The 25028-nt window shown below is 38.7% G+C and overlaps 1 protein-coding gene across 1 annotated transcript in view; it reads left to right on the forward strand.

Moving 5' to 3' along the window:
• The window catches only part of LOC136863227 (serine-rich adhesin for platelets), a 367265-nt gene that overhangs the window by 313257 nt on the left and 28980 nt on the right, over nucleotides 1-25028 (forward strand). Inside the window, exon 7 of the mRNA XM_067139599.2 lies at nucleotides 5122-5273. Within this exon, the coding sequence (XP_066995700.2) occupies nucleotides 5122-5273 (152 nt within the window). The remainder of the gene's footprint in view (nucleotides 1-5121; nucleotides 5274-25028) is intronic.

Raw genomic sequence — 25028 nt, forward strand, 5'->3', positions numbered from 1 at the left:
TCGGTGCGACGTAAAGCAAACAGTTAAAAAAAAAATCTGTGTAGATAAACTTCTTGGTATATGGAGATGTAGGCTAATGGTTAATACAATACGTTAAACAGCACAGGTGAGAAAGAACTGCCCTATGGTAGGCCATTTTGTTGATTTCTCCAGCAAAATCAAAAAAATCAATCAATACTGATCTGCATTTAGGGCAGTCGCCCAGGTGGCAGATTCCCTATCTGTTGCTTTCCTAGCCTTTTCCGAAATGATTTCAAAGAAATCGGAAATTTATTGAACATCTCCCTTGGTAAGTTATTCCAATCCCTAACTCCCCTTCCTATAAATGAATATTTGCCCCAGTTTGTCCTCTTGAATTCCAACTTTATCTTCATATTGTGATCTTTCCTACTTTTATAGACGTCATTCAAACCTATTTGTCTACTAATGTCATTCCACGCCATCTCTCCGCTGACAGCTCGGAACATACCACTTAGTCGAGCAGCTCTTCTTCTTTCTCTCAGTTCTTCCCAACCCAAACATTGCAACATTTTTGTAACGCTACTCTTTTGTCGGAAATCACCCAGAACAAATCGAGCTGCTTTTCTTTGGATTTTTTCCAGTTCTTGAATCAGGTAATCCTGGTGAGGGTCCCATACACTGGAACCATACTCTAGTTGGGGTCTTACCAGAGACTTATATGCACTCTCCTTTACATCCTTACTACAACCCCTAAACTGTATGTTCCTTGAAATTCTACGCATAATCTTTAGTTCTAGAGAAGACAAGCAATCATTTCTGTAAGACTGTAATCTTTGGTGATTTGATATAGTTTACTTAGCAGAGTTTGATGATGATGATGATTATTAAAGCTCAGCCAAGAGAAATCTGGTTTACTCTGAATTTGATGCACAGACAGCCTCGATGGTATCAAAGTAAAAATGTCTGCCCACAGTACCTGAGGCCATAGATGATGATAATGATGATTATTATTATTTATTCATTCATTCATATAATTTTTGCCCTTATGGACAGTGTTTAAACTCGAATATCTCATGATGACACTATTTTCACTTCTTTCTCTTCTTCCTCTTCCCAAAATCTCTTCATCCTTTGGCTGTGCTCCTGTTTCCTTTGTTCTGTCCACAATGTTCCTGTCTTCTTCTTCTCATTTACTATAAATTTTGTATTCCTAATGTTGTTTCTGAATTATTTTCCATCTCCTATCGTTTGTCTGTTGATCCCTACCTTCCTAAAGTCTTCCTCTATTTCATGATACCAATTTGTTTTCTTGCTTGAACTGTTTACTACATCAAAGATTTTCTTAGTAAATCTGTTGTTGTCCATTCTCTGTATGTGCCCATAGAAAGTTAGTCTGCATTTCCTGATCATGTCTGTGAGTCTGTCAGTGTGCTGGTACAGCTCTTTGGTAGGTCGTTTCATCCAAATGCCATCTCTGTGTATTGGTCCAAATATTTTTCTGAGAATTTTACGTTCTATTTTTTCTGTCTCTATGATGCCTGATGCTCCACTTGTGGTTGTTTCTGGCGCATATAATGCTTCCGATAAAATGACTGTGTTGTAGTGTCTAAGTTTGATCTGTCTTGATATGCTTTTCTTATTATAATGTGACCATGTGAGTTTGTATGCTTTCTGGAGTTTTTTCGTTCGTTCTATGTTAGATGCCTTGTTTGATACTCCTGTTTGTATGCATTCCCGTAAATATTTAAATTTTTTGACTCTTTTTACGGATCCATATGCAGTATGCATGGTGTTCACATTCTTGTTCTGTCATTCCATATACTGGGTCTTTTCGTATGATATCTGTAGACCTGTTTTGGCAGCTATTTCATGCAAGCGTTCCAGTGCTTGCTTTGCCTCCTATGTATTATTGCTGAGTATGGCTATGTCATCTGCAAATGCCAGACATTTTATAATGGTTTTTGTTTCATGTGTTCTTCCCAGCTGTATTCCTTTAACATGTTCCTCCCACTGCTTGATAATCTTGTCTAACACCATGTTGAACAAGATTGGTGAGAGCCCGTCTCCTTGTTGGATACCTGTGTGTATCTGGAAGGGTTCCGAAATTTCTCCCATGAACTTGATCTTGGAGGTGGTGTCTGTTGTATAAGTGCTCTGGTTTTTCTGTCAATGCCATATTCTTCCAGGACGTCAAAGAGCGTCTGTCTCTCTATAGAGTCGTATGCTTTTTTAAAGTCCACAAAGGTAACTACAGTGTTTCTTGTTTGTCTGACTTTCAAAAGTGTTCTCAAGTTCCAGATCTGTTCAATGCATGATCTCCCTTTTCTGAAGTCTGCCTGGTATTCCCCTATTTGTGGATCTGCTTGTGGTTCTAGCTTGTTTAATAGCACCTTAGAGAAAATTTTGTACGCAACTGGTACTAGCGAAATACCTCTGTAATTATTTGGATCTGCCTTATCACCCTTTTTATGTAATGGATGGATTAATGCACATTTCCATTCCTCTGGCACTTTCTCTGTGACTCAAATTTCTGTGATAATCTTATGGATTTTTTTTAGTGATGTTTTCATCTTGGAGCTTCCAGATCTTGGCAATAATACCATCCTCTCCTGCTGCTCTGTTATTTGTCATTTGTTTTATGATTTCCTCTATCTCTTCTATTGTGGGTGGATTAGAATTGGAGTTGGATGTAGTTCCTTGGAATATTAGTTTTTCTGTGGGTTTCTTGCAATTAAGAAGTTTATCAAAGTAATATTTGAGAATTTTACAGTTTTCTTTTGTGTTTGTTTCCAGGGATCTACCTGTTCTTCGGAAGCAGTGGCTAGGAGGTTGATAGCCCTTAATATTTTCTTTGAAAGACCTTTAAAAATTTCTTATATTACTTCTCTTGAAATCTTCCTCATTTTCTTTTTTTAGCCTGTTACTGTCGTATGCTCGTTTTTCTCTTCTGATTTCCTTCGATGATTGTTTCTGAACTAAGTGAAATTCCTTCCATGTTTCTGATGTTCTGTTACCTCTGAACTTCTCCCATGCTTGTTTTCTTCTCTCAATGGCTTGATGACAAATTATATTCCACCATCTATGTTTTCGTCTCTAGGAGGTTGTCCCCAGCACATTGTCTTCTGAACTGCCTTTGCAAGATCTGTCCAAGTGTCTGTTGAATGCCTATCAATTTCTTTAATGATTTTATCCCTGTTAATCTTCAAGTATTCCGGATCAGGTTTGACTATTTTGTTTTGCACTGTCTTTTTCTGTCCTGGGATTGGCGTAATCTTAACTTGTAGTAAATAATGATCAGACTTGAAGAATCCTTTACGCGTTCTGACATTTAAAATTTCCCGTGTATTTTTCTTGGAAATGGCCACATGGTCAATCTGGAATTGTCCCCACACTGTGTTGGGTGTTTTCCATGTTGTAAGTTTTCGTCTTGGCTTTTGAAATTGCGTTGACATAATTTTGAGGTTAAAATTTTGACAATATTTAATGAGGTGTTCCCCATTTTTATTTGTGCGAATGTGTGCCGAGTACGGGCCTGTTATTTGTCTGTATTTTCTCTCCTTGCCTAATTGCGCAATGAAGTCTCCCATTAAAATTTTCACATGTCTTTCTGGTACGTTGTTGGTTACTTCTTCCATGTCTTCCCAGAAGTCTTCAATTTCTTGTGGCTTCTTTCTGTTATGGTCATTTGTAGGTGCATGTGCATTGATAATTGTGTATGCTTTATTACCTGATTTGAAGGAGAGTGTGGAGATACGTTCTGATATGGAACGGAAGTCTATTATGTTATCCACGACTGATTTGTGTACTGCAAATCCTGTATCAAACAATAATGGTGTGCCTCTTCTGACAGCAGGTTTAACTTTGTAAATCCTGTAATTTTCTGTGTCGAAATGGTTTTCATCTATGAAGCGTGTCTCTTGAATGGCAAGAATTTTTATGTGAAATACGACACTGTAGTAGGTTCATGGATTATTATTATTATTATTATTATTATTATTATTATTATTATTATTATTATCACCACCACCACCACCACCACCACCACAGGCATCATGGAATAGTGTTACTATCATTGCACATTCCTCGGTTGCTTTCAATTTGTGAAACCCAAAATTCAGACTGAGATCAACAAAAATAACAAACTTGGGATGGACCTGGTCTTTATATTATAAACTGGAAGTTAGGAAAGATTTCTTCAAAATCTCTATTTCATTGTATAGTTGTTCTTTAAATGTAATATTTTGTGCTTGTTAACTGCTGTGAATTTTGGAATGAGTTGGTGTAGGCTATTTGAATACACTTATCTTGCAGCCTGTTTGGCTATGGTCATATTTTTTTTAGCAGTCTGCAATATAGTAAGCTGCCTCAAGATAGTTACAGTATAGAGAAATGCATTCATTATTTCATGAAAATCTAATCAGATATCTGTGTGTTCTGATAAAATATTTTCTTGTTAAAGGGATTCAGAGTCACAATGTTTTGAGGAAGACATCATTGAGAAAGGATGTCCAAGGTTTTTATGTCCATGTGTAAATAAAAGAATGAGAACATTCTGTTATATCTGCAAGCCAACATAACAAAAAATGTACCTCACTCATATTGAATACATTACACAAAATTATCAGGCATACAAAGAAGCCAACATACAAAACAGTAGCTTTGTACAGTATATTACTGTACATAAAAGTAAATGTACCAAAATATACCAGTCATAGATCAGCTACAAGACTAAACAATTGTGAATTAAATTATCATGTAAATAAGAGTTATTGAAAAGAATTCTTGGATATTATGCTCATAGTTACTACTATTGGACCATTTATATTTGAACATATTTCATTGGGCCATTAATCCTTGGACATTTTGGATTGGACTTTTTTTCTGTGGTAATTTTTCTTGTTTGGACTTTTTTTCTTTTTGTTATTGATATTTTCCTGTAGTCATTGTGTTCTGGAGAGGTTGAAGATCGTTTCCTTGTAATGTTTTTTATGCTGTTGTATGTCATTAAAGATGTAATGTTTAAAATTTGTTGGGATCATTATAGAAATATATTATAGCCTGTTATATAATTTTCAAAGATTTGGCCATGACCTAATAGCCCAGGAAGATGACTTGGAAAGCTTTTCCTTCCTCATAGCTCAATCTATTCTCTTATGCTAGATGAACTGAAGGTGAATAGTTCTACTGGGAAACACACAAGGCTTAGAGATGCAAAGGAAAAGGAAGCAGCAAGAAAAAATTTATTAAGGTTGTTCAATGTGTCTTGTGATTCCACTGTGGCTGATCTAGAAGAGGAGACACCTACACCTGAGGTAATGGTATAGAAACACTTTGTGGAATAGGTATTATTTCTTTACATATGTAATTTCCAGTCTGCATGCTGTGACCTCTATCCATCTGTCTGTCCTACTCGTATGTACCCTATTGTAATATACTCTGCCCTACCTTGACAGACATAAGATAATATGTTACCTTTAAATACAAATGAATTGAAATTCTATGTATATGCCATAAATTTTATAATAATAAATTACTTACACCCTATAAGCTATGTTATTTGAGGGGTCTAATAGCAAATTCGGCAATCTCCCCTTTTGTATGTTTTGAGATGTAAGCCAAGAACTGTTTCAGGTATAGTTTATACTCATTTTCATCAAATAACATGTACCTATATCCAGAAATATATTCTAAGCCTAAAGAGATAATTAGAGACTGAAGTATTGCTCAGTGGTCTGGAAAACAGCAATTAAAATTTGGAGATTGCCAGGTATGCTGGTAAATGATGGAGATTGCCATGTTTGCTGTGGTAAATAAAACATATAAATGGTTCACCGTTATGCACTGGTTAAGAGATATATAATTTTAATATATTTTACACACTTCTATAATTGAAACCTTTCCTCTCACACTATTAGTCATTTAGTTCTTTAATTTGGCCTCAAGAGTCTCATTAATTCTTAAATGCTTAAACAAATTTTGGGCAATCATAGCATTTAAATCTGAGTCCCCACACCATTAGGTCATCTAATTCTTCAATTCTGTTGCACAGTGGCTCTTCATTACAAGGCCTAGCTTCATTCCTTTCATCCCTTGCAGACAGATCACTGTAGTATCATAGGCCATTTACGTTGTGCCAGTCTTCTCCGTAATGTTTACTCAGTAAATTTTGGACATCATTCCTTTTTGTTTCCTTAACACGATTCTCTTGAATTACCTCAGATACAAGCACGTTCACAGCTTTGTACTTCTTTTTAATTGAGGCATAAGTACCTATATCCTATTTATAGTTAGGTTCTCCTCTTATAATGGCACTCATTTTTATTCTAGTTCTCTTTATGCAAAATGTCTTGAATTTGGAAATTTGGAAATGCCATGTTGCAGTTACCTTAAAATGTTCCTGAACAGCATTTTTCCAATCATACCCTGCACAACTTTTTCCTTGTTTTACAACAGTAGCATGCTCTTCAGTAATGCCTAAGTAGTCATCAGGATCATTCTTATGGATGTCTTTTTGAGTATGTCCAAACACTCTTATCAGTATCAGGCAGAATAAAGCTATGTCCCACTACAGGAAAAATTACTTCCATCATCTTCAAATTCTGTGGCTTTTGTGTTGTGGTCACACTTAGGATATTCTGGCAACGATTTAGGGGCATACCTACAAAGAAGTGATATAACATAATATTATTAACAGAAATAGTATCATACACATACCTTGTAATACTTTGTCATTTTGGAGAATATAATACAAAATAGGAAATAGAACAAACCTCAAACACTTCACTAAATTTCTTTTCCACATCTTTGGTCATGATGGTGTCGTCCTTGCATTCCTTGGAGACACTGGTAATTCTAATCTTGAATCCTCTTGTATTCACATTAACATGCTACAATTATAGCTCAGTAACGTAAGCTTGCAAATGAAAAAATGCACAAGAACATCAAAATTGTAACCTTTCTGTGGTTACACAGCATCAAAATAGTAGTAATAATAATATTAAATTTAGATCACACCAAATAAACGAAACATACACACCCTGTTAACACTCCGAAAACAACGTAGAGATATAAATAACAGTTTAACCAACATGACGACTAAAAGAAAGGAGATGGGAAGCGGTTGGGAACCCTGCCAGGTCTGTGAGAAAGTAGTGCGTTGCCGGAAAAACGAAATTAACGGTGGTCCCAATTGGACATTAAATTTACTGAATTAAAAGAATTGGAAAATGACATTACAAAACAAGGCCAATAATGAACTACAAACTAAGTTAACATAGGAAATAAACAAATTTTAAGATATCAGCAGTGTCAATAGTACAAGCTTCAGCTTCACGCCAACGACTTTAAAACAATGTAAAGAAAATGTTTAACAGTCATAATTTGAAGTCATGACAATGTGGATTTGTAAAGTAGTTGCGGACGATACCAACTAAAATTTACATATAAGAAAATTGAGCTCACAGTTTAGCAAGGACTATCCCTCTACAACCAAAGAAGTTAAAGAAAATAATGTTAACATAACACCACATGCAGGTTAAGACATTAGCAAGGAAAAGAAAACATGTTAATTTTTAAAAATCCTAACTCAGAGACTGATCAAGAAGCTGCCCTTTCAAAAAACTTCTGAATAAGGTGCATATCTTAAAAGGGAATACGTTAAGATGAAACTGGAGTACTGGAGGCAGTCCCGGAGGAAATTAAATTTACATATTTATTACACGGAATAAAAAAATCAAGAAAAGGGGAATGCCTCCGAGACAAAGGGGTTATGACTAGCTGCGAGGGCTAAGTCATTTGAAACTTAAAATTGGCGAATGGAAGATACCCCGGGCAAACTCCAGCTTAAGAATTTACATTTAAATGTTAAAATTCAAAACATGAAACAAATAGTGCTCACCTCGGAGGGCCGGAGGTCCCATCAGACGGAGGAGATGACTACTCCCTTCGCCGGTCAGAATTCAAAGATGACGAAATCAGGCCAAGTCGCCATTAGCCGGAAATGGGGCAATCAAGATATAACCAATTAGCGTACCCGTTGTTCTTACATTCGCCAATTAGAAGTCCTATTATTTTACCCAATGAGGGCACAGAAATTTTTTATGAGAAAAGATCTTTACTTCCTTCCTGATGCAACAGGAAATCGCTAGAATCATCTTACCAGCACAAACACGTGTGGCCACACCCTGCCACAAAATGTATTACCTTAAATTCAGTTTCTAATTACACAGTTATTTACATCATAAAAATTTTACACAATAACCAAATTAAAACACTAAAAGGTTCTTCTTTTTCCTCAGTCAATTTTTCAAAGCCAGACAAATGAACATATTTTACCAAATCAAATAGAAAAAAATCAAAATGAAAACGATGACTTGTCCTTCAGCAACGTACTTTAACGTCTTTTCTTGATGTTTACTTTTGAAATAAAATAAATTATACACAACTTCTTTCAAAATACCGTTTTCTTGTCACCATGACATACTCCCCTTCTACAAATTCGAGCATAGCTCAAGGCAAATAAATTTTATTCCAATTTCAGTTAACCAGGGGGGTTTGACCAGATATCACATTCGACACTCAACACCACTACATCTTCGTTCTTGAGAAGAACGTCTGTAATCAGTCGAAGGATTCCCACTTCAGGTGTCGCTGACCACATGCAGCTGCTGACTATGGCCAATTACCAACAACTCCATACAACATCAGTCTAACCAGATCTGTAGGAACTTCATGTCGGTTCACCCACTTATCGAACTGAAGTGTGACACAGTGTAGTATAACTGCTGCCACTAGGAACATCAGGCCACTCCATTTCACATCAGATGACATTGATCCAACAGTTCAACGTGCTCCCCAAACAGGCACGACAGGTTGCACCTCGGATGGACCCAGTTATACTAGCCACTGGAACACAAACACATCCGCAGCAGAAAGAAGAAATTTTGAAAGAAAGCCATCGACCAACAAAGCTGCAGGTTGTTCTTATTGGGTCTTCTTGTGATTTAATTTTGCACTAACATATCAAGGGTTTTTGGTGGTGCAAAGATGGAAAAGGGCTAGGACTGAAAAGGTAACAGCCATGGCATTTGCAAGCTGTGAAAATGGAAAACCATCTTCTGGAATACCAATGGTGGGGTTGGAACCCCCATCTCCTGAATTACAAGCTCACAGCTATGTGACCTTAACCGTGTGGCCAACTTGCGCAATGTTGGAAAATTAAATCATTACTCTTTCTCACCAGAAGAATTCAGTCCAAAAGAGGTCCAGACTTCACAGAAAAGTGCAAGTCCATTTACCACATTTTTTGGAAGATAAGCAAGATTTACACACTCGACAACCAACAATTCAGATCTTGAAGAAGGGTGAAGTGTTCAGGAGGTTTTTTTTTTTTTAACAGCTAACAAATCAGTCACCCCACCAGTGACTCGACAACCTCCATAGGGAGCTCCCCTCATGCACCATTGACTTGGGATACCCCAACCCCAAAAATAAAAAAATGAATAATTTCTCAGCTGAAGGATTCAGTCCAAATGAGATCCATACTTGGCTCAAAAGTGTGTATGGTGACAAAACTGTTAGCAGTACAATTAGATGATGGGTCAGAAGCAGTACAATTAGATGATGGGTCAGACAAATATTGTTGACAAACTACAGGCCAGCAACAGCACTGACAGAAAACAACAACAGTTGAATCAACGTGCTCTGCAAAGACAATTCATTGCTGTAACTCAGCATGCAAAAATTGTGTGACAGAATAGGTTTCAGAAATCCAGCTATGATCAGCATCATTGAGAAAATTGGTTCCAGAAAGATTTGAGTTCAGTGGGTTCCAAATACTTTTGCTAGTGAGCATTATGAGGCCCAGAAAGACATATGTTCAGAACTTCTGAAATATTGCAAAAAGGAATTCACACGTTGTGACAAGAGACGACTGACCTGGGTCCATAATTTCAATGTGTAGGCTGAGAGAGAGCCATCGAATGCTATCACAAGACTTCATCACACACGAAGAAATTTAATGATAATAATGTTATTTGCTTTACGTCCCACTAACTACTTTTAGGGTTTTCGGAAACGCTGAGGTGCCGGAGGTTTGTCCCGCAGGAGTTCTTTTATGTGCTAGTAAACCTACCGACACGAGGCTGACGTATTTGAGCACCTTCAAATACCACCGGATTGAGCCAGGATCAAACCTGCCAAGTTGGAGTCGGAAGGCCAGCACCTCAACCATCTGAGCCATTCAGCCCAGTGAAGAAATTTAAAACCACACCTTCCGTGTGTAACATGATGATGATGATGATGATGATGATGATGATGATGATGATGATGATGATAGTGTTTGGGAGAGAGGCAGAACAATTAACTCAGAGCAATGTGTGGAAGCACTAAAGAAATTTACATTTTGCAATGTTCAACTCAAAAGAAACATTAATGTCTCCATGCCAGTGGCAGTTTAGCGAAGCAATTGTAAGTCTTGGATGGGCTGTTCATCATCATCCTGCTTACAGCTTTGATCTGACACCTTCAGATTATCACCTTTGTTTGGAGCCTTTGAACAATGCACTGCTTGCAGAGTGGTTCCCATTTTGTTGATGATGATAGACTGAAACTAGGTGATCTGGAACCACAGCAGAGAATTTTACGATGCCAAGGTACAATGTCTTGCTCACAAGTGTTGCAAGTGCATAGAAAATGGTGGTGGACACGTGGAAAATTGGCAGGATGTTCATAAAAGTTGTATGGATATTCTATGGAGGTACCCTATTCTTTTTTCCCTTTGCTTTTCCCACACTAGTGGGGTCACAGGTGTGAACTGTATTGCACATGTGGACTTCTCCCTGTTTTACTGCTGGATATTCTTCCTGACACCCGATTTGGAGGGCTACCTACTCTCCTGCTTGTTTCTATGGTGGCTGATGAGAAAGATAGAGAGAGAGAGAGAGAGAGCGCGTGTGTGGTTTTTTTTTAAGACGAGTATAAACATCCAGTCTCTAAGTCACAGGAATTAGACACGGCTAAAATCCGGGAATTAAACCCAGGGTCCCCTGAACCAAAGACCTCAATGCTGACCATTCAGCCAAGGAGCCAGATTATTTTATTTTTTAAGAAGGAAGTGATGCTCTCCAGTGTTGACTCTGTTAAATGTAATTTAAAAAGCTTTCTAGTCTTACATAAAATCAGCTTCATGGTCCATATCGCACTTCAATAGATTCACAATTATTTATTTATTTTCCACCTAGTCAATACAATGATTGCTTAATGAAATTTAATGGTTAAAAGTGGTACATGTTTCGTATATTGTCAACATCTTATTATTTATATTATTATTTATAAATTTCATTTTCCGTATTGACAGATTCAAAGTATAGATAAGAAAAGTGTTTTTCCACCAATCAATACACAATTTATTTTAAATAGATTAAACTAGTACCGGTTTCGGCTCTTTAACGGCCATCATCAGCTAGTACATGATTTGTTTCCAGCCATTAGACAATTCACAAGTTGTTATTGTATTAGACATCCGGATGTCTAATGGGGGATGGAAATGTATACAGTAGCATGTAATTAAAATATCAGTAGTCAAGGTAAAAAGTTACAATAAGTTAGAACATGAGTATGTAGGACATATTAAAACATATGGGTCATAATATAAAACACTTAAAAAGTTTTAACACATTAAAATTTTGTAAGTATAGGTAGACACTTGTTAAAAAATTTTAGTTCATGTTACATAGGTTCCATTCTTCTATCTTCTGTGTAGTTCCTTTGCTTTTATGTTATGTTGATTTTAGCTGTGTATGGTAATCTTCGAGAAAGTTCTGAAGTTGGTATGCGTCATATTGATATGGACCTTTGTCATGAAGAAATTTTTTATATTGTGTAATATATTCCAACTTGTGATGTACTCTGGTAAGTTTTAATATAGTAAACAGCAGGTCTTGAGTTTGAATTAGAAGTAGTTGGTGGCAACACCTCTCTCGTCTACGTTTGTCTATACTTTCTTATCTATATTGTCAACATCTTCAGCCACATAACATTGTTTAGATGAAAAATATATAAATTGACAAAGTAATGCTTTAGATGAAGTTTGTTTGTTTTAATGTTGTCAATCTTATGTTAATTTTAAGGACACTTCCTCTAAAGCATTACTTTGTCAATTTACATGTTTTTCATCTAAACAGTGTTATGTGGCTGAAGATGTTGATAATATACGAAACATGTACGACTTTTAACCATTAAATTGCATTAAGCAATCATTGTATCGACTAGGTGGAAAATAAATAAATACTTAATTGTGAAGCTTTCTAGTCTGTCGAACGCACAAGTTTTTTTTTTTTTTTAACGATGTCCAACTTTGTTTCTACTCCAGCATTTACTGCCAGTAAAATAACAAATAATGAAAAACACGTGTGTTTGATCAACTGTAAAGCTTTTAAATTACATTTAAGTTACATTAGACTATTTCATGTAAATGCCATAACATTAGCAGTTATAATTCTTGAGAAAAGAAATAAGGAAGGATTATTACATGCTGCTCCTGGTATATTTCTCATTGCTTTAGAAGAACACCCAGAATTTTCAATTTGTTAAGTATTAGTTGCCTGTTAATTGAAAAGGAGAGCCAGGAACTCTGTTTGGAACTGAACACCTCGGAAACTAAAATAATGATGGTGGACAGGCAGAGTGACAGTCACCCAGAGATAAAGCGGTTAGATTGATTTGAAATTCTCAATGAATACATTTATTTTGGATCTCTTTTTACAAAAGTCCCGGTCATCAGGATGAAGAATTTGTGATATTTGGAACTATTTCTTTCCAGTTTCGACTTAGTTAATTTACAACTGTTAGGTCTTCACTCTGTCGAAGCTAATTTATGAGTAAATAAATTTAGAAACTACCTGAACAAGAAAACATATAACAGAATTATACCTGAAAAAGAAACAACTTAATTAAAAATAGAATGCAGAGAGGAGTGAGGTGAGAATCTCATTAAGATAAGTTCCAAACTTTAAGTATTTAAGGATTTAAACAGAATTTAAACATAAATGTTTATACAAGGGCTGTAAATACAGTAGTGACAACGTAGTCCAGAAACTTGCCAGAGATCGGGCGTGCGCAAATAGGATATGGGAGCGTTCATGTGGCGTTGTTGTCAACGTGTAGTCTGCATTTGACAGGCATCCAGTTGGGAGTGTTGTTGCGTGTAGCGTTTTGGGAGTGTTGTTGCTGTGTAGCGTTGAAGTGACGAGTGTTGAGTTAGTTCACTGCTCTAAAACATGTTTTCAAAAGGTGATCAGTGTTCGTGGATTAAAATCGAGGTTGCCCATGTCAAAAATGCATTAGAATGTTATCGAGGATTACGTGAAGCCTGTGGCAAGAATGCATTTCCATAAAGGATGGTTGCACAATGGGTCAAGGCGTTTCATGAGGGTCGGAACGAGACTGCGGATTTGCACCGCACAGGTCGGCTGTTTATTCCTCAAGATCAAATTGACATTGTGTGCGATCTCGTTTCCGTAGACCATCGATGGACAGTCCTGCAATTATCTGTAGAGGTTGGTCTCGGTCATCTATCAGTGTGGCACATACTGACGAAATGTCTTAAGATGAGGAAAATTGCATCCCGTTGGGTTCCACATCAACTCACTGATGTACAGAAGTGGCACTGGTATGCACGGCTGACATCCACCTAAACAGATACTACAACGAAGAAGACGCATTTCTGCAGCGTATTGTTGCTATTGATAAGACGAGGGCATGAACCTGCGAGCGTTAATTAAAGCGCCAGTCGAATGAATGGTGTCACCCAGCCTCGCCATGTCCACAGAACAGACAGTTCAACAGGAACCCAATCAGGTGAAGCTTATGCTGATTGTGGCATATTACTATGAGGATGTTATTCTTTCGCATGCTGTGCCTGAGGGACAAACCCTTAACAGTGCCTATCATTGCCGATTTCTGGAGCAACATTTGCGTCCTGCTATGCGGCGTAAACGTCCACGTTTATTGTGAGACAATTGCCCTATCATGTTGCATGACAACACACATCATGTCGCAAGCTCTTATTGCAACATTGGCATTGGCAGGTCTTGGAATACCCTCTGTACTCACAAGGCATGAGACCTTATGACTTTGACCTGTTTCCGAAGTTGAAGGAACCCCTCCGAGGCCGCCGATTTCCTGACATGGCAAATGTACCTCTAGAGCGTTCCGTCATGCCTTGCCAGTGGTTCCCAATGGGTTTCCGACATTTGGCAAAAAGTAATAGACTTCGAGGTGACTACATTGAAGGAATGTAATGTAGTTGTACTTGTTACATTTCTAAATACTTTTGATTGTAATTTCATAGGATCTGATGATGTTTTTTCAAGAATCAAACATGTCATTCTGTTTTAAATTAAGTTGTTTCTTTTTCGGGTATAATTCTGTTATCATATGTTTTCTCTTTTGGATAGTTTCTAAATTTATTTATTCATAAATTAGGTTTGACAGATGGAAGAACCTAACAGTTATAAATCAGGATGAAGATGCAACGTGTCCCAGGTGGCAATGAAAAAATGAACACGACTGTGGAAAGACCATCATATTTCCAAGAACCTGAAAATAGGACTGGTAAACCTCTAGTATTTCCCATACTAATATATGAATATGAGTCGTGGACATTGAGAAAGAAGAACATGAATAAGAAAGATGTTGATAGTTCTGTGGACTGATCACTGCACAAATAACTCCATCCTAAAAGAGCTTAAAAGTGAAAGGAGGCTCTCAAGCCAGATTTGGTGTAGTCACCATGTAACGAGCTGAGGACCAGAAAATATGGAAAAGCTCATCATCCAGGGCAAAACAAAGGAACAGAGGCTACAGGGAAGAGTCCTAACAAGGTGGATAAACCAGATTATTGGTACATGAGGAAGAACAATCCATGATATAATCTGGCAAATCAGTGACAGTAAATCTTGGAGAAAAATTATCTTTACCACAGTGGCTACCACATCTCATAGGCTGGGACTGAGGAGAGAGTTGCATGATATTTCAAACACTGAAGATATGCTGGTTTAAGGGGAAATGGTAATTCTATGTATTTTTTTATTTTATTTTTTTGTAAATTACGTTCCTTATCTCATTCTCTCATAAAAAGTGTCCACATGGGAGTACATATTTCCAAGGTATCCATACTGAGCTATTGCAGTATCATTAGATCATCATATTACCATAAAGGATCTGTGGAAAGATTTTAAAGGTGATAAGATATTAAATACATTACAAGAGTTATTATTTCCCAGAATATTTGCTTTACTTTTGAATACCTTGAAAATGCAAGCAGTGAGAGGAAGAGGAGGAAGGTGTATTGAGAGCACTCTTAAAATTACTGTTTTTATTATCTCATTGAGTGTTTGATAAGGTCCTAGTACTGAATATTTATATTTTGAAGTGCACTTTGTGTCATTTATCCATGCATATGCTGTGGCAATAATTATACTCTAATCTTTTTTCTTTGTGTTTGTTCAACCCTTGTCCTGATTCTCTACGAGGTCGGGTATGAGGAGAGATGAATCTGTCGTAGCAGGTTTTTATGACCGGATGCCCTTTCTGACGTCAACCTCATCAGAGGAGTTAATGAGATGAAATGAATGACGTGATATATGATAGTAGGAAGGGAGAGTGTGAAACCCGGTGCTGGCACATAGCCTACTCCTGTCGAATAGCACCAAGGAGTCTGCTCAAGGCTTAACATCCTCATATAATCTTTTTTATTTATTTTTTATTAAGAAAAATTTAAAAATTGTACTTTGTCTTGTAATTTGACTATCAAATGCTTTATATTATGATCCTAAAATTTATTTTCTTCTAAAATCAGCTGTTTATGCATGAGAGGGTTATATGTTTGCGTGGTCTTGTACGTGATTGCTCAGCCTAAGAAACCAATTCAGAGCGTGCCTACTATAGTGCCAGATGGATAAGAAGAAAGAAACTCGACACCTTTGTGTTTGCATGAGAGTGCTACATAAAAACTGAGAGTTGAGCTCTTGGTCACTAGTAATACCAACAAATTACTAGAATACAAACATATATATTGTTGTAAACAGGATAAGGTTTACAAGAACACAACTTATTTATTTGCTTCACACATAAATTTACAGGAATAAACATAAATTGTCTTGAAGCAAAGTAGATAATTAAGCTTGAGAGAGTTTCTGTTTCTATACACTATGTACACTTTGAATGTATTTACACTAGCTTCTATCTTGAAAAGATAGTTCGTAGGAATGTTCAGTTCGTGATAGTTGAAAACTATCAGTTTCACTAGCATTGATTAGCTAATAGAGTTCCTTCTAACTTGCAGTGTCTGAGTTCATGAGCTTGCACAGAATGACAGCTAAGTTCACAATTAGAGAATCTAATGTGTGTGTCGGAGCCTGAGTGAGATTGGGGATGTGTAGAGTACAGCATCGGGGCTCGACTGGAATGAAGGAAGGGGAAATTGGAGCAGTGACCTGAGGTGAAACCTCATACTACCAGAATTCAGTCCACCTGGTCGAGACACATTTTTAAGAGGAGTAGCCTCCGTGTTCGACGTACAGTGTATTCTGGAGCAGGACACTGGGGAGAATCCTGGAGAGTGACAGGCAGGGAGCTCCTTTTATACTGCACTCGACGTTACAGGCACGCGCACTGAAGACTGCGCGTCGAGTCTCGAAATATCCACGCTTGCGTGCGTGCAGCTGGCTGGCGCTGAGCGGAGAGAGCGGAGGACGTACAATATATATATATATATATATATATATAAGTGAAATAGGGTTACATAATCTCAATTATCACCACTGTTTTCAGTCGCTGCCTATACGTGCTGTATGGAAGCAAATGGAAAAGCAGACCAGATTTGTCCAGAGATTTGTTAGTTGGCTGATGGCTTGATGCGGTACTACTGCCTTGAAAAAAATAAATAAACAAAACTATCCTGTCATCATAGCACCAATATTGTATGGTTAATAATGGTAGTGTTGATCTACTTGGGGGTGTGGGACATAGCGGTCAGTATTGCCATGTACTGTTGGATGTGGAAACTATTTGCTATCCTCAGCTGCTGTGGTATATGTGAAAGTGTGTGTTTCTGTGTATTTTGTGATTGAAGTAGTTATTTTGGGCATAGCAATGAGGCACTATCCTGTACATCACTAATGCTAACTTGGAAAAAGTAGGCCTTTTGCCTTTGCCTTTAGAAACCTGTATTTTCTCCAGATCTGTACAGTTAAAAACCTAATGGATCTATTTGGAGAAAATGCAGATAAAGAATAACAGTGAATAAAATATCATTAAAGGTTAATTAACATGTCTACTTACTTTAGGCATGTGTCAGCGTGGGTGTTATTTCCTACCCTCCATCGCGATGACCTGCAACCTCGGGCATCTGTTGATGGGTAAGTCGTTCGACTAATGCAAGGTGACATAAATAACCAATTAGAGGGAGAAGAATAGCAGTGATAACTGCCGGTGAACGTGGTGACGTAGGTCACGACGAAGAAGAGGAGGAGGTGATGTTAATAACAAGAAGCCTGGTGTTTACCAGAAGCCTGGCATTAGCCAGATGGGTGTGAGGTCCGTACGTGACCATCTTGCGCTTACTCAGAGCCCCTCTCCCCTCACTCCCTCCCACGGATAACAAGCTGCCTGCCCCATCGTCCGCTCCGTTGAGTCAGGCAGCTGATAACTGACCTAAGACACCCACTCTGACACATCCACTTTCTCCTGCCACTCTGCTAACCAACAGTGTGGGGAGACCTTGTTACTCTGCTGCTGATCTGCGTCCCTCTCCCTGTTCACTTCCTATTTACAACAACAAGAACTACGACAAAAGATATAATATATATGTATCACACTAACTGTCTTATTTCTACCTCCTCCCTATTACTATTACATTCCACTTCCTTTAAAAAAAAAATTTTTTACATCGTTTTCTAAGTACATCTAAAAACTTGCCCAATTGTACAACAACTATATTCTACATCAATAAGAATAAATCTATATCATACTAACTACCTCTTTAAACAGCATTTTCTAACTGCCTCTAAAAATATTCCCTGGTTTTTTCCACTCTTTCACTATCCAATTCATGATCTTCCTCTTGTTCCCAGGTTCGATTCCCGGCCACGTCAGGGATTTTTACCTAGACCTGAGGGCTGGTTTGAGGTCCACTCAGCCTATGTGATTAGAATTGAGGAGCTATCTGGTGGTGAGATGGCGGCCCCGGTCTAGAAAGCCAAGAATAACGGCCGAGAGGATTTGTCGTGCTGACCACACGACACCTCATAATCTGCAGGCCTTCGGGCTGAGCAGCGGCCGCTTGGTAGGCCAAGGCCCTTCAAGGGCTGTAGTGCGATGGGGTTTGGTTTGGTTTGGTTTGTAAATACTTATCTAGTTTCACTTTTACCTCCTCTGTCCATTTATATTTAGTGAGTCTCATACCCTTTTCTCTACTCCTCATTCCTTGTCCCTACCTACCCCCATGCTCCATTCTCCTCAAGTTTATAAATACCGGGGCATGATGAGATTAAGCCCAGTCCACAAACTCAATATTATTTATTCTCGCCAACATATCCTCCGAGCGGATTACCAAATCAATAACACTCCCTGCTTGCCTCGTAATATACGTCAAATTCCCCTCCCTATCCCCAGTCCACCATTCAGAATGTATAGATTACCTGCCGAGCATGGTTCCAGGAGTTTGTGCCCATAAACATTTCCTCCTATAACTTTACTCCATCTCTCACCCCTCATTATTTCATTCCCCTCTTTGTTATTTATTGGACTTAAGCCTCCTACTCTTGCATTCCAGTCACCCAGCAATATCATCCCCGTTTCTTCATACTTCTCACCGATCCCACTAATTTCCTCTATCAGTTCCTCGATGAAACTATCATTTGCATATGCCGAGCCACTAGGGTGGTTATATAAAAAAGCCAGGCATACCTCATTTGGTTCTCGACCATCTAGCTTAAACTTCAATCATACTGCATATTTCTTCCTTTATTAGTAATGCTATTCTGCCTGGATTTCTTCCCCTCCTCCCGTGTTTTCTTTTTGTTATGTTCCTTACCACAAACCCCTTCCATGATAAACTCTTCCCTACTTCTTCCCTACTACTTAGCACATCTGTTCTCTCTGCTTGCTCAATCAATACTGACTTGGAAAAAGTAGGGAAACACACATTCAGGATGGCTACCATACGGTACCATGGACCAAGAAAGAACCATTCAAATTGGTGCTCCATCATGAACATATCTTATGCTTTCACGTCCAACATTTCAGTGAATATAGAGGTAATTTTCCGGGGTTGTAGACTATGCTCAGATTGTGTTAGTAGCTCCCAAAATTTCACCAGAAACTGCCTTTCAAGCAATCTACTCTCTCAGAAGTTCAGCAGTGAATTGAAGCTGTGGCTGTGTACTTACAGTATATATGATGGTGGCACACTGTTCTCTGCACAGTCTGTATTTTCACTGTGCCAAGAGGGTCTGCACTGGTTGTTTGACTGTGGTGGCTAGCAGTCGCTGATTGGTTGTACTTTTCCGTGGCTGTTCCCTGCTTCTGTATCCATCTAGTATCTTAGCTGTTTTAAACATGAGTATCCAGGCTCTTTTTACCCATTTCTTCCTTCCTACTGAAATTGTTGGTATGTTAGGAAATTTCCATGGTTTCCCATTGATAGTGTACTGTGACTGAGTGTCTGTTTGTGTAGGTGTAATGTATTTTGTGACTGTCAGAATTAGCCTGAAAAGTTGTTCTCCAGCATGCTGTTTAAGCTTTTCACATAAGTCTCTCACATTTAAGCTCCCTGAAATGCCAACCATGTAGGGATATGAAACTGCAAACTTGAGCATAAATAGAACCTAAATAGAACCTAACCAATTACACTGTGTAGCCAGTCATCTGAAAAAGAAAAGGAGTGAAATGTGAGCCATTTTGAGTTGCAAGAGAGAAACTTGGTCACGTCTTCAAAATGTCCACCTTGGACATCAATGCAGGCTTCCTACCAGCTAGTCCAGTTGCCATGCAAAGACACTATCATTGATGTGAATGTCAATTGCTATTGAAAAATGTGTTTCTAGAAGTTATCCCCATCATCTAATTTAGTCTGTTGATTTTGTACCATGCCCTCTCATCAGTTACACTGGACTGTGAGATATTCTCCTGGAATATATCATTTTACTTTTCCAAGCACTTTTTATGGTTTAATATTTTATAGTGAATATATTTGCCTGCTGTCATTTCTTCATGGATACAGTACTTTTGCATCCATCTCTTGGCACAGGCCAGAGTAAAGTGTAGCTTCCACTGAAGTCCCAGTCAACATCCATGGCTGTGACAATATGGAAGTTGCTGGGGTAAGGATAGTGCTGAGTAATGACATTCAGAGCATGACTAGTGCATCTGAGTGTTATGAAAAGTGCTGCTCATAGGGTCAGTCGTGCTGCAATAGTACTTTCTGACCCAGTGAGGAAAGCAATGGCAAACTACCTCACTCCTCATCTTGCCTAGTACGCCTCATTTTGGTGCTGCCATTGGTTTTTAGGGTTTCCTTATAACCGCATAACCTTTGGTGGTGCTATTTGAGGATCCAACCAGCCTCTGGGCTGATGACCTAACAGACAGACGGTGAATATATTCTTTGGATAATAGTTTTAGTATTTTTGTCAAAAACCACAGACCCAGGTTGTCTGTAAATTCTAACTAAATAACATATGTAGCAAATGTCAGTGACCAGGCCACTTATTTTTGACCGAGCAAGTTAACCATGCAGTTAGGGTCACGTAACTGTGAGCTTGCATTTGGGAAATGGTGAGTTTGAAATCCCTACTGTCAGGAGCCCTGAAAATAGTTTTCCATGGTTTCCCATTTTCACACTAGGCAAATCCTGGGGCATACCTTAATTAAGACCACAGCTGCTACCTTCCCTATCCTAGCCCTTTTCCATCCTTGCTGCATCAGAAACCTTTGGTGTGTTAGTGCAATATTAAAGCACTAGGAAAAAAAAAACCTGTTTAAAGGGCGAGGAATTTTCAGACATAGAAATCTTTAACATTTGGGAAAGGGAATACCGCTGCTTATAAGAGGTCATAAAAGTTGCCTGCCAGCCAATTACAACAATGGGTAGTGAATACTCTATTCTCAAAACAGAACAAAATAACCATATAATCAGGGAACAGAGTTATATCTATTAATAATTATTTAAATATGTACATACGGTATATACACTGGTGGACAAAAAAGTGGATCATTTTGTAAAAACGAAATCGTAATTATTGGAGGGAATTGTTCCATTAATTACATTAATTTTTACATAGAATATTCCATAGAATATTGGAATATTGTACAAGTGTTTCCTTGACGACTGCTTTAATTGTAGAAATAATTTATATATTTTCTCTTGAATTATTTGTTTGTTTTAATGTTGTCAATCTTATGTTAATTTTAAGGACACTTCCTCTAAAGCGTTACTTTGTCAATTTATATATTTTTCATCTAAACAGTGTTATGTGGCTGAAGATGTTGATAATATACGAAACATGTACCACTTTTAACCATAAATTGCCTTAAGCAATCATTGTATCGACTAGGTGGAAAATAAATAAATACTCAATTGTGAATCTATTGAAGTGCGATACGGACCATGAAGCTGATTTTATGTGATGAGTAAAAGGTCTTGGATGGCACACAGCAAACAATCACATACACACACACATGAATCCGTATCACCTTCTGTTCTCTAAACAAACATAGCGAATCGATAAAGAAAAATCAAAGTTAACACACAAATAAATTAGAAACACACATAATGAGGAAAGCCTTTCTAACCAAACCATGGTGAGCACAGAACGAAGCAATAATAAAACCAAGAGAAGATTGACTTACTTACTTGACTTATTTCCTGTTGCTCCCTCTGGAGCATAGAGCCTTGGCGAAATTTCTCCCCACAGTACGGTTCCTGGCCATTCTCTTCACTTCGCTCCAGGTCTTGTCAACCTCTGCGATTTCCTTTTCGATCGTCCTCTTCCAGGTCTTCTTTGGCCGACCTCACTTTCTGGTGCCATGAGGGTTCCAGTCCAGCACTGCCCTCTCAACAGCTCCATCCACCTTCCTTATTGTGTGGCCGATCCAGCGCCATTTCCTCTCCTTGATCTGGATGTCAATTGGCTGCTGATTGGTCAAGGTCCAAATATCTTCATTAGAGATTATGTCTGGCCACCTCACATTTGTTATGCGACGCAGACATCTATTTATGAACACTTGTAGTTGGTTATTGATCTGTTTTGTAACTTCCCACGTTTCATAACCATATAAAAGAATCGACTTTACATTGCTGTTGAAGAGGCGAAGCTTAGTCTTCCTGGAGATGTTTCTATTCTTCCACATGGGATAGAGCTGGACAAACGCACCATTTGCCTTCCAGATACGGCTTCGAACATCTTCCTCAGCTCCCCCATCCCTTGTAACTATACTTCCAAGGTAGACGAAGGACTCAACTCGCTCAATTTCCTTTCCATTTACTGTCAAGCTGGTCATGACATCCGAATTAATCCTCATCTCTTTAGTCTTGCTTGTGTTGATCATGAGACCTGCACATTCCGGTTCCTTCTGCAACCTACTCAGTTTATCTTCTGTTTCCCAGTACCGTTGCGCCATAAGGTAAATGTCGTCTGCGAAGTCAAGTTCTTCAAGCCTGTCTCTCATCCCCCATTGAACACCCCTCGTACGTCCCCTATTACCTTCTTCATCACACTGTCTAGGACCAGCAGGAACAGAGTGGGAGAAAGAACACACACCTGTCTCATTCCAGACTTGACGTTTATCTTTTCTGTTAGTTTCCCTTCATGAAGAACCTGACACTCATACCCCTCATACATCTCTTTCATGATGTTGATAATCTTTGATGGAATTCTGTATTCCTTGAGGGTCTTCCACATAATTCTTTGATTTACAGAATCAAAGGCTTTCTTGAAGTCCACGAATGCGAGGTAGAGGATACTCCGCCATTCCACACTCTGCTCTATGATGATTCAAAATGTATTGATGAGATCCATCCCGCCTGTTCCTTTCGAAGTCTTCTTTCTACTGAATCCTTTATGCGATTCAGGATGACTCGCAACAGCACTTTGCTTGGAATTGAGAGCAAGGTGATCCCCCTCCAGTTGTTGCAGTTTGTTGTATCCCCTTTTTTCGGTAACTTGACTATCAGCCCCTTCTTCCAGTTGGTCGGTATTTTTTCCTCTTTCCATATCTTCTCCAGCAGTGGGTGCAGTAATTTGATTGTAGTATCAAGGTCTGCTTTCAGTATTTCCGCTGAAATGTTGTCCAGACCTGGTGCCTTCCCATTTTTCATTTGCTTCAATGCTGTCCATATCTCACCCTGGGTTGGAGAGTCAAGGCCGATGCCTGGATCACCTTCTGCTTCTTCCTCACCTTATTCTTCTCCTTTCTGCTCTTTTTCCAGTCCCACATCTCTATTAAAAACCTCCGCAAAGTGTTCCCTCCATCTACTCAGCTGCTGTTTGCACGTAGTGAGGATCTCGCCTGTCTTGCTCTTCACAGGCCTAGTTTTATTAAAACCTTTCTTCGAAAGCATCTTTGTGATACCATAAAGCTCCTTTATATCACCCCTTTTTGCCACCTGTTCTGCTTTCTTTGCCTGCTCATCAATCCACTTCCTGTGATCCTTTCGTATACTCCTCTTTACTTCCTTATCTGCTACTGAATACTCAGCTTGTGTTTGAGCCTTCTGCTGTCTAGTTTAGCATATATTTAGCTTGGCCTTTATCTCCTTCCTATAATTTATCTTGTCCCAGGTCTGATCAGATATCCATTCCTTCCGCAGGTAGTTTTTGTACCCAAGCTGCTTCTCACTTGTTTCCACAAAGATGTTCTTCACCTTGCTCCATACAGTCTCCACATCCTTCTCTATCTCAGAATCCAACACCTGGAATCTGTTGCTAAGTTCCAGTTGAAATTGTTCCAATGTCTGCTGATTCTTTAGCTTACTAACATCAAACATCTTGTGCCGAGTGTTGAACTTCTGATGGACTGGCACAATCTTTATACGGAAGTTGGCGACAACAAGATGATGGTCACTGCCAATGTCCGCTCATCTCTTGTTCCTAACATCTTCCAAACTCCTTCTGAACCTCCTGCTCACCGCAATGTGATCAATTTGGTTTTCCGTGACTTGATCAGGAGACACCCACATGATCTTATGACACCGCCTATGCAGGAACACCGTGCCACCTATCACCAAGTCCTGGCTTGCGCAATATTCCGTAAATTTTTCCCCATTTTCATTCATCTCACCAGGACCGTGTATACCCATGATATGTTCCAATCCTTCATTTTTTGAGCCAGCCTTCGCATTGAAGTCTCCCATAACTATGAGAATGTCCTTCTTACTTTTCTTCATTGTGGCATCTCACAACATTTGGTAGAATTCTTCCTTTCTTTCCAACTCCAATTGTTCTGTAGATGCATAGCATTGGATAATGGTCACATTCCTGATCTTGGTCTTGAATCTAGCAGTCAGTAGCCTACTGGAAATCGGCTTCCACTCCATAAGATGTCTCATTGCATTTCTACTGAGCAGCAACCCCACTCCATCCCTGTGCTCTTCGTCCTCACCACCAGAATATAGAAATGTAATTCCATCTGTTGTCTGTATCTCGCCAAATCCTGGCCACCTCACCTCACTCAATCCCAGAATGTCCAGCCCATAGTTCTTCATTTCCCGTGTCACTTGGTTTAGTCTGCTTTTCTTCCTCAAGGTCCTCACATTCCAGAAAACAATTTTCGTTATCCTCTTCATGCCAAAGGTTGTCGTCAGATTATCCGTCCGGTTTTGTAATTTCGCTTCAGTTTCTATAATCAGATTATTTAAGAAGAGCGAGTGATTAACCCACTGCTTCCGAGTGCCTTGACGGGGCTGCCATCTTAAGCCTGAGGCACCAGGCTGATTTTCTGTCGGGATTTCTTCCCTTAGCCTTTGAAGTTCCCACTTCTACTGCAAGGCAGCAGTTCCTATTTTA

The sequence above is a fragment of the Anabrus simplex genome, chromosome 1 (assembly GCF_040414725.1).
Source record: "Anabrus simplex isolate iqAnaSimp1 chromosome 1, ASM4041472v1, whole genome shotgun sequence".
In the NCBI taxonomy this organism is placed as follows: Eukaryota; Metazoa; Arthropoda; class Insecta; order Orthoptera; family Tettigoniidae; genus Anabrus; species Anabrus simplex.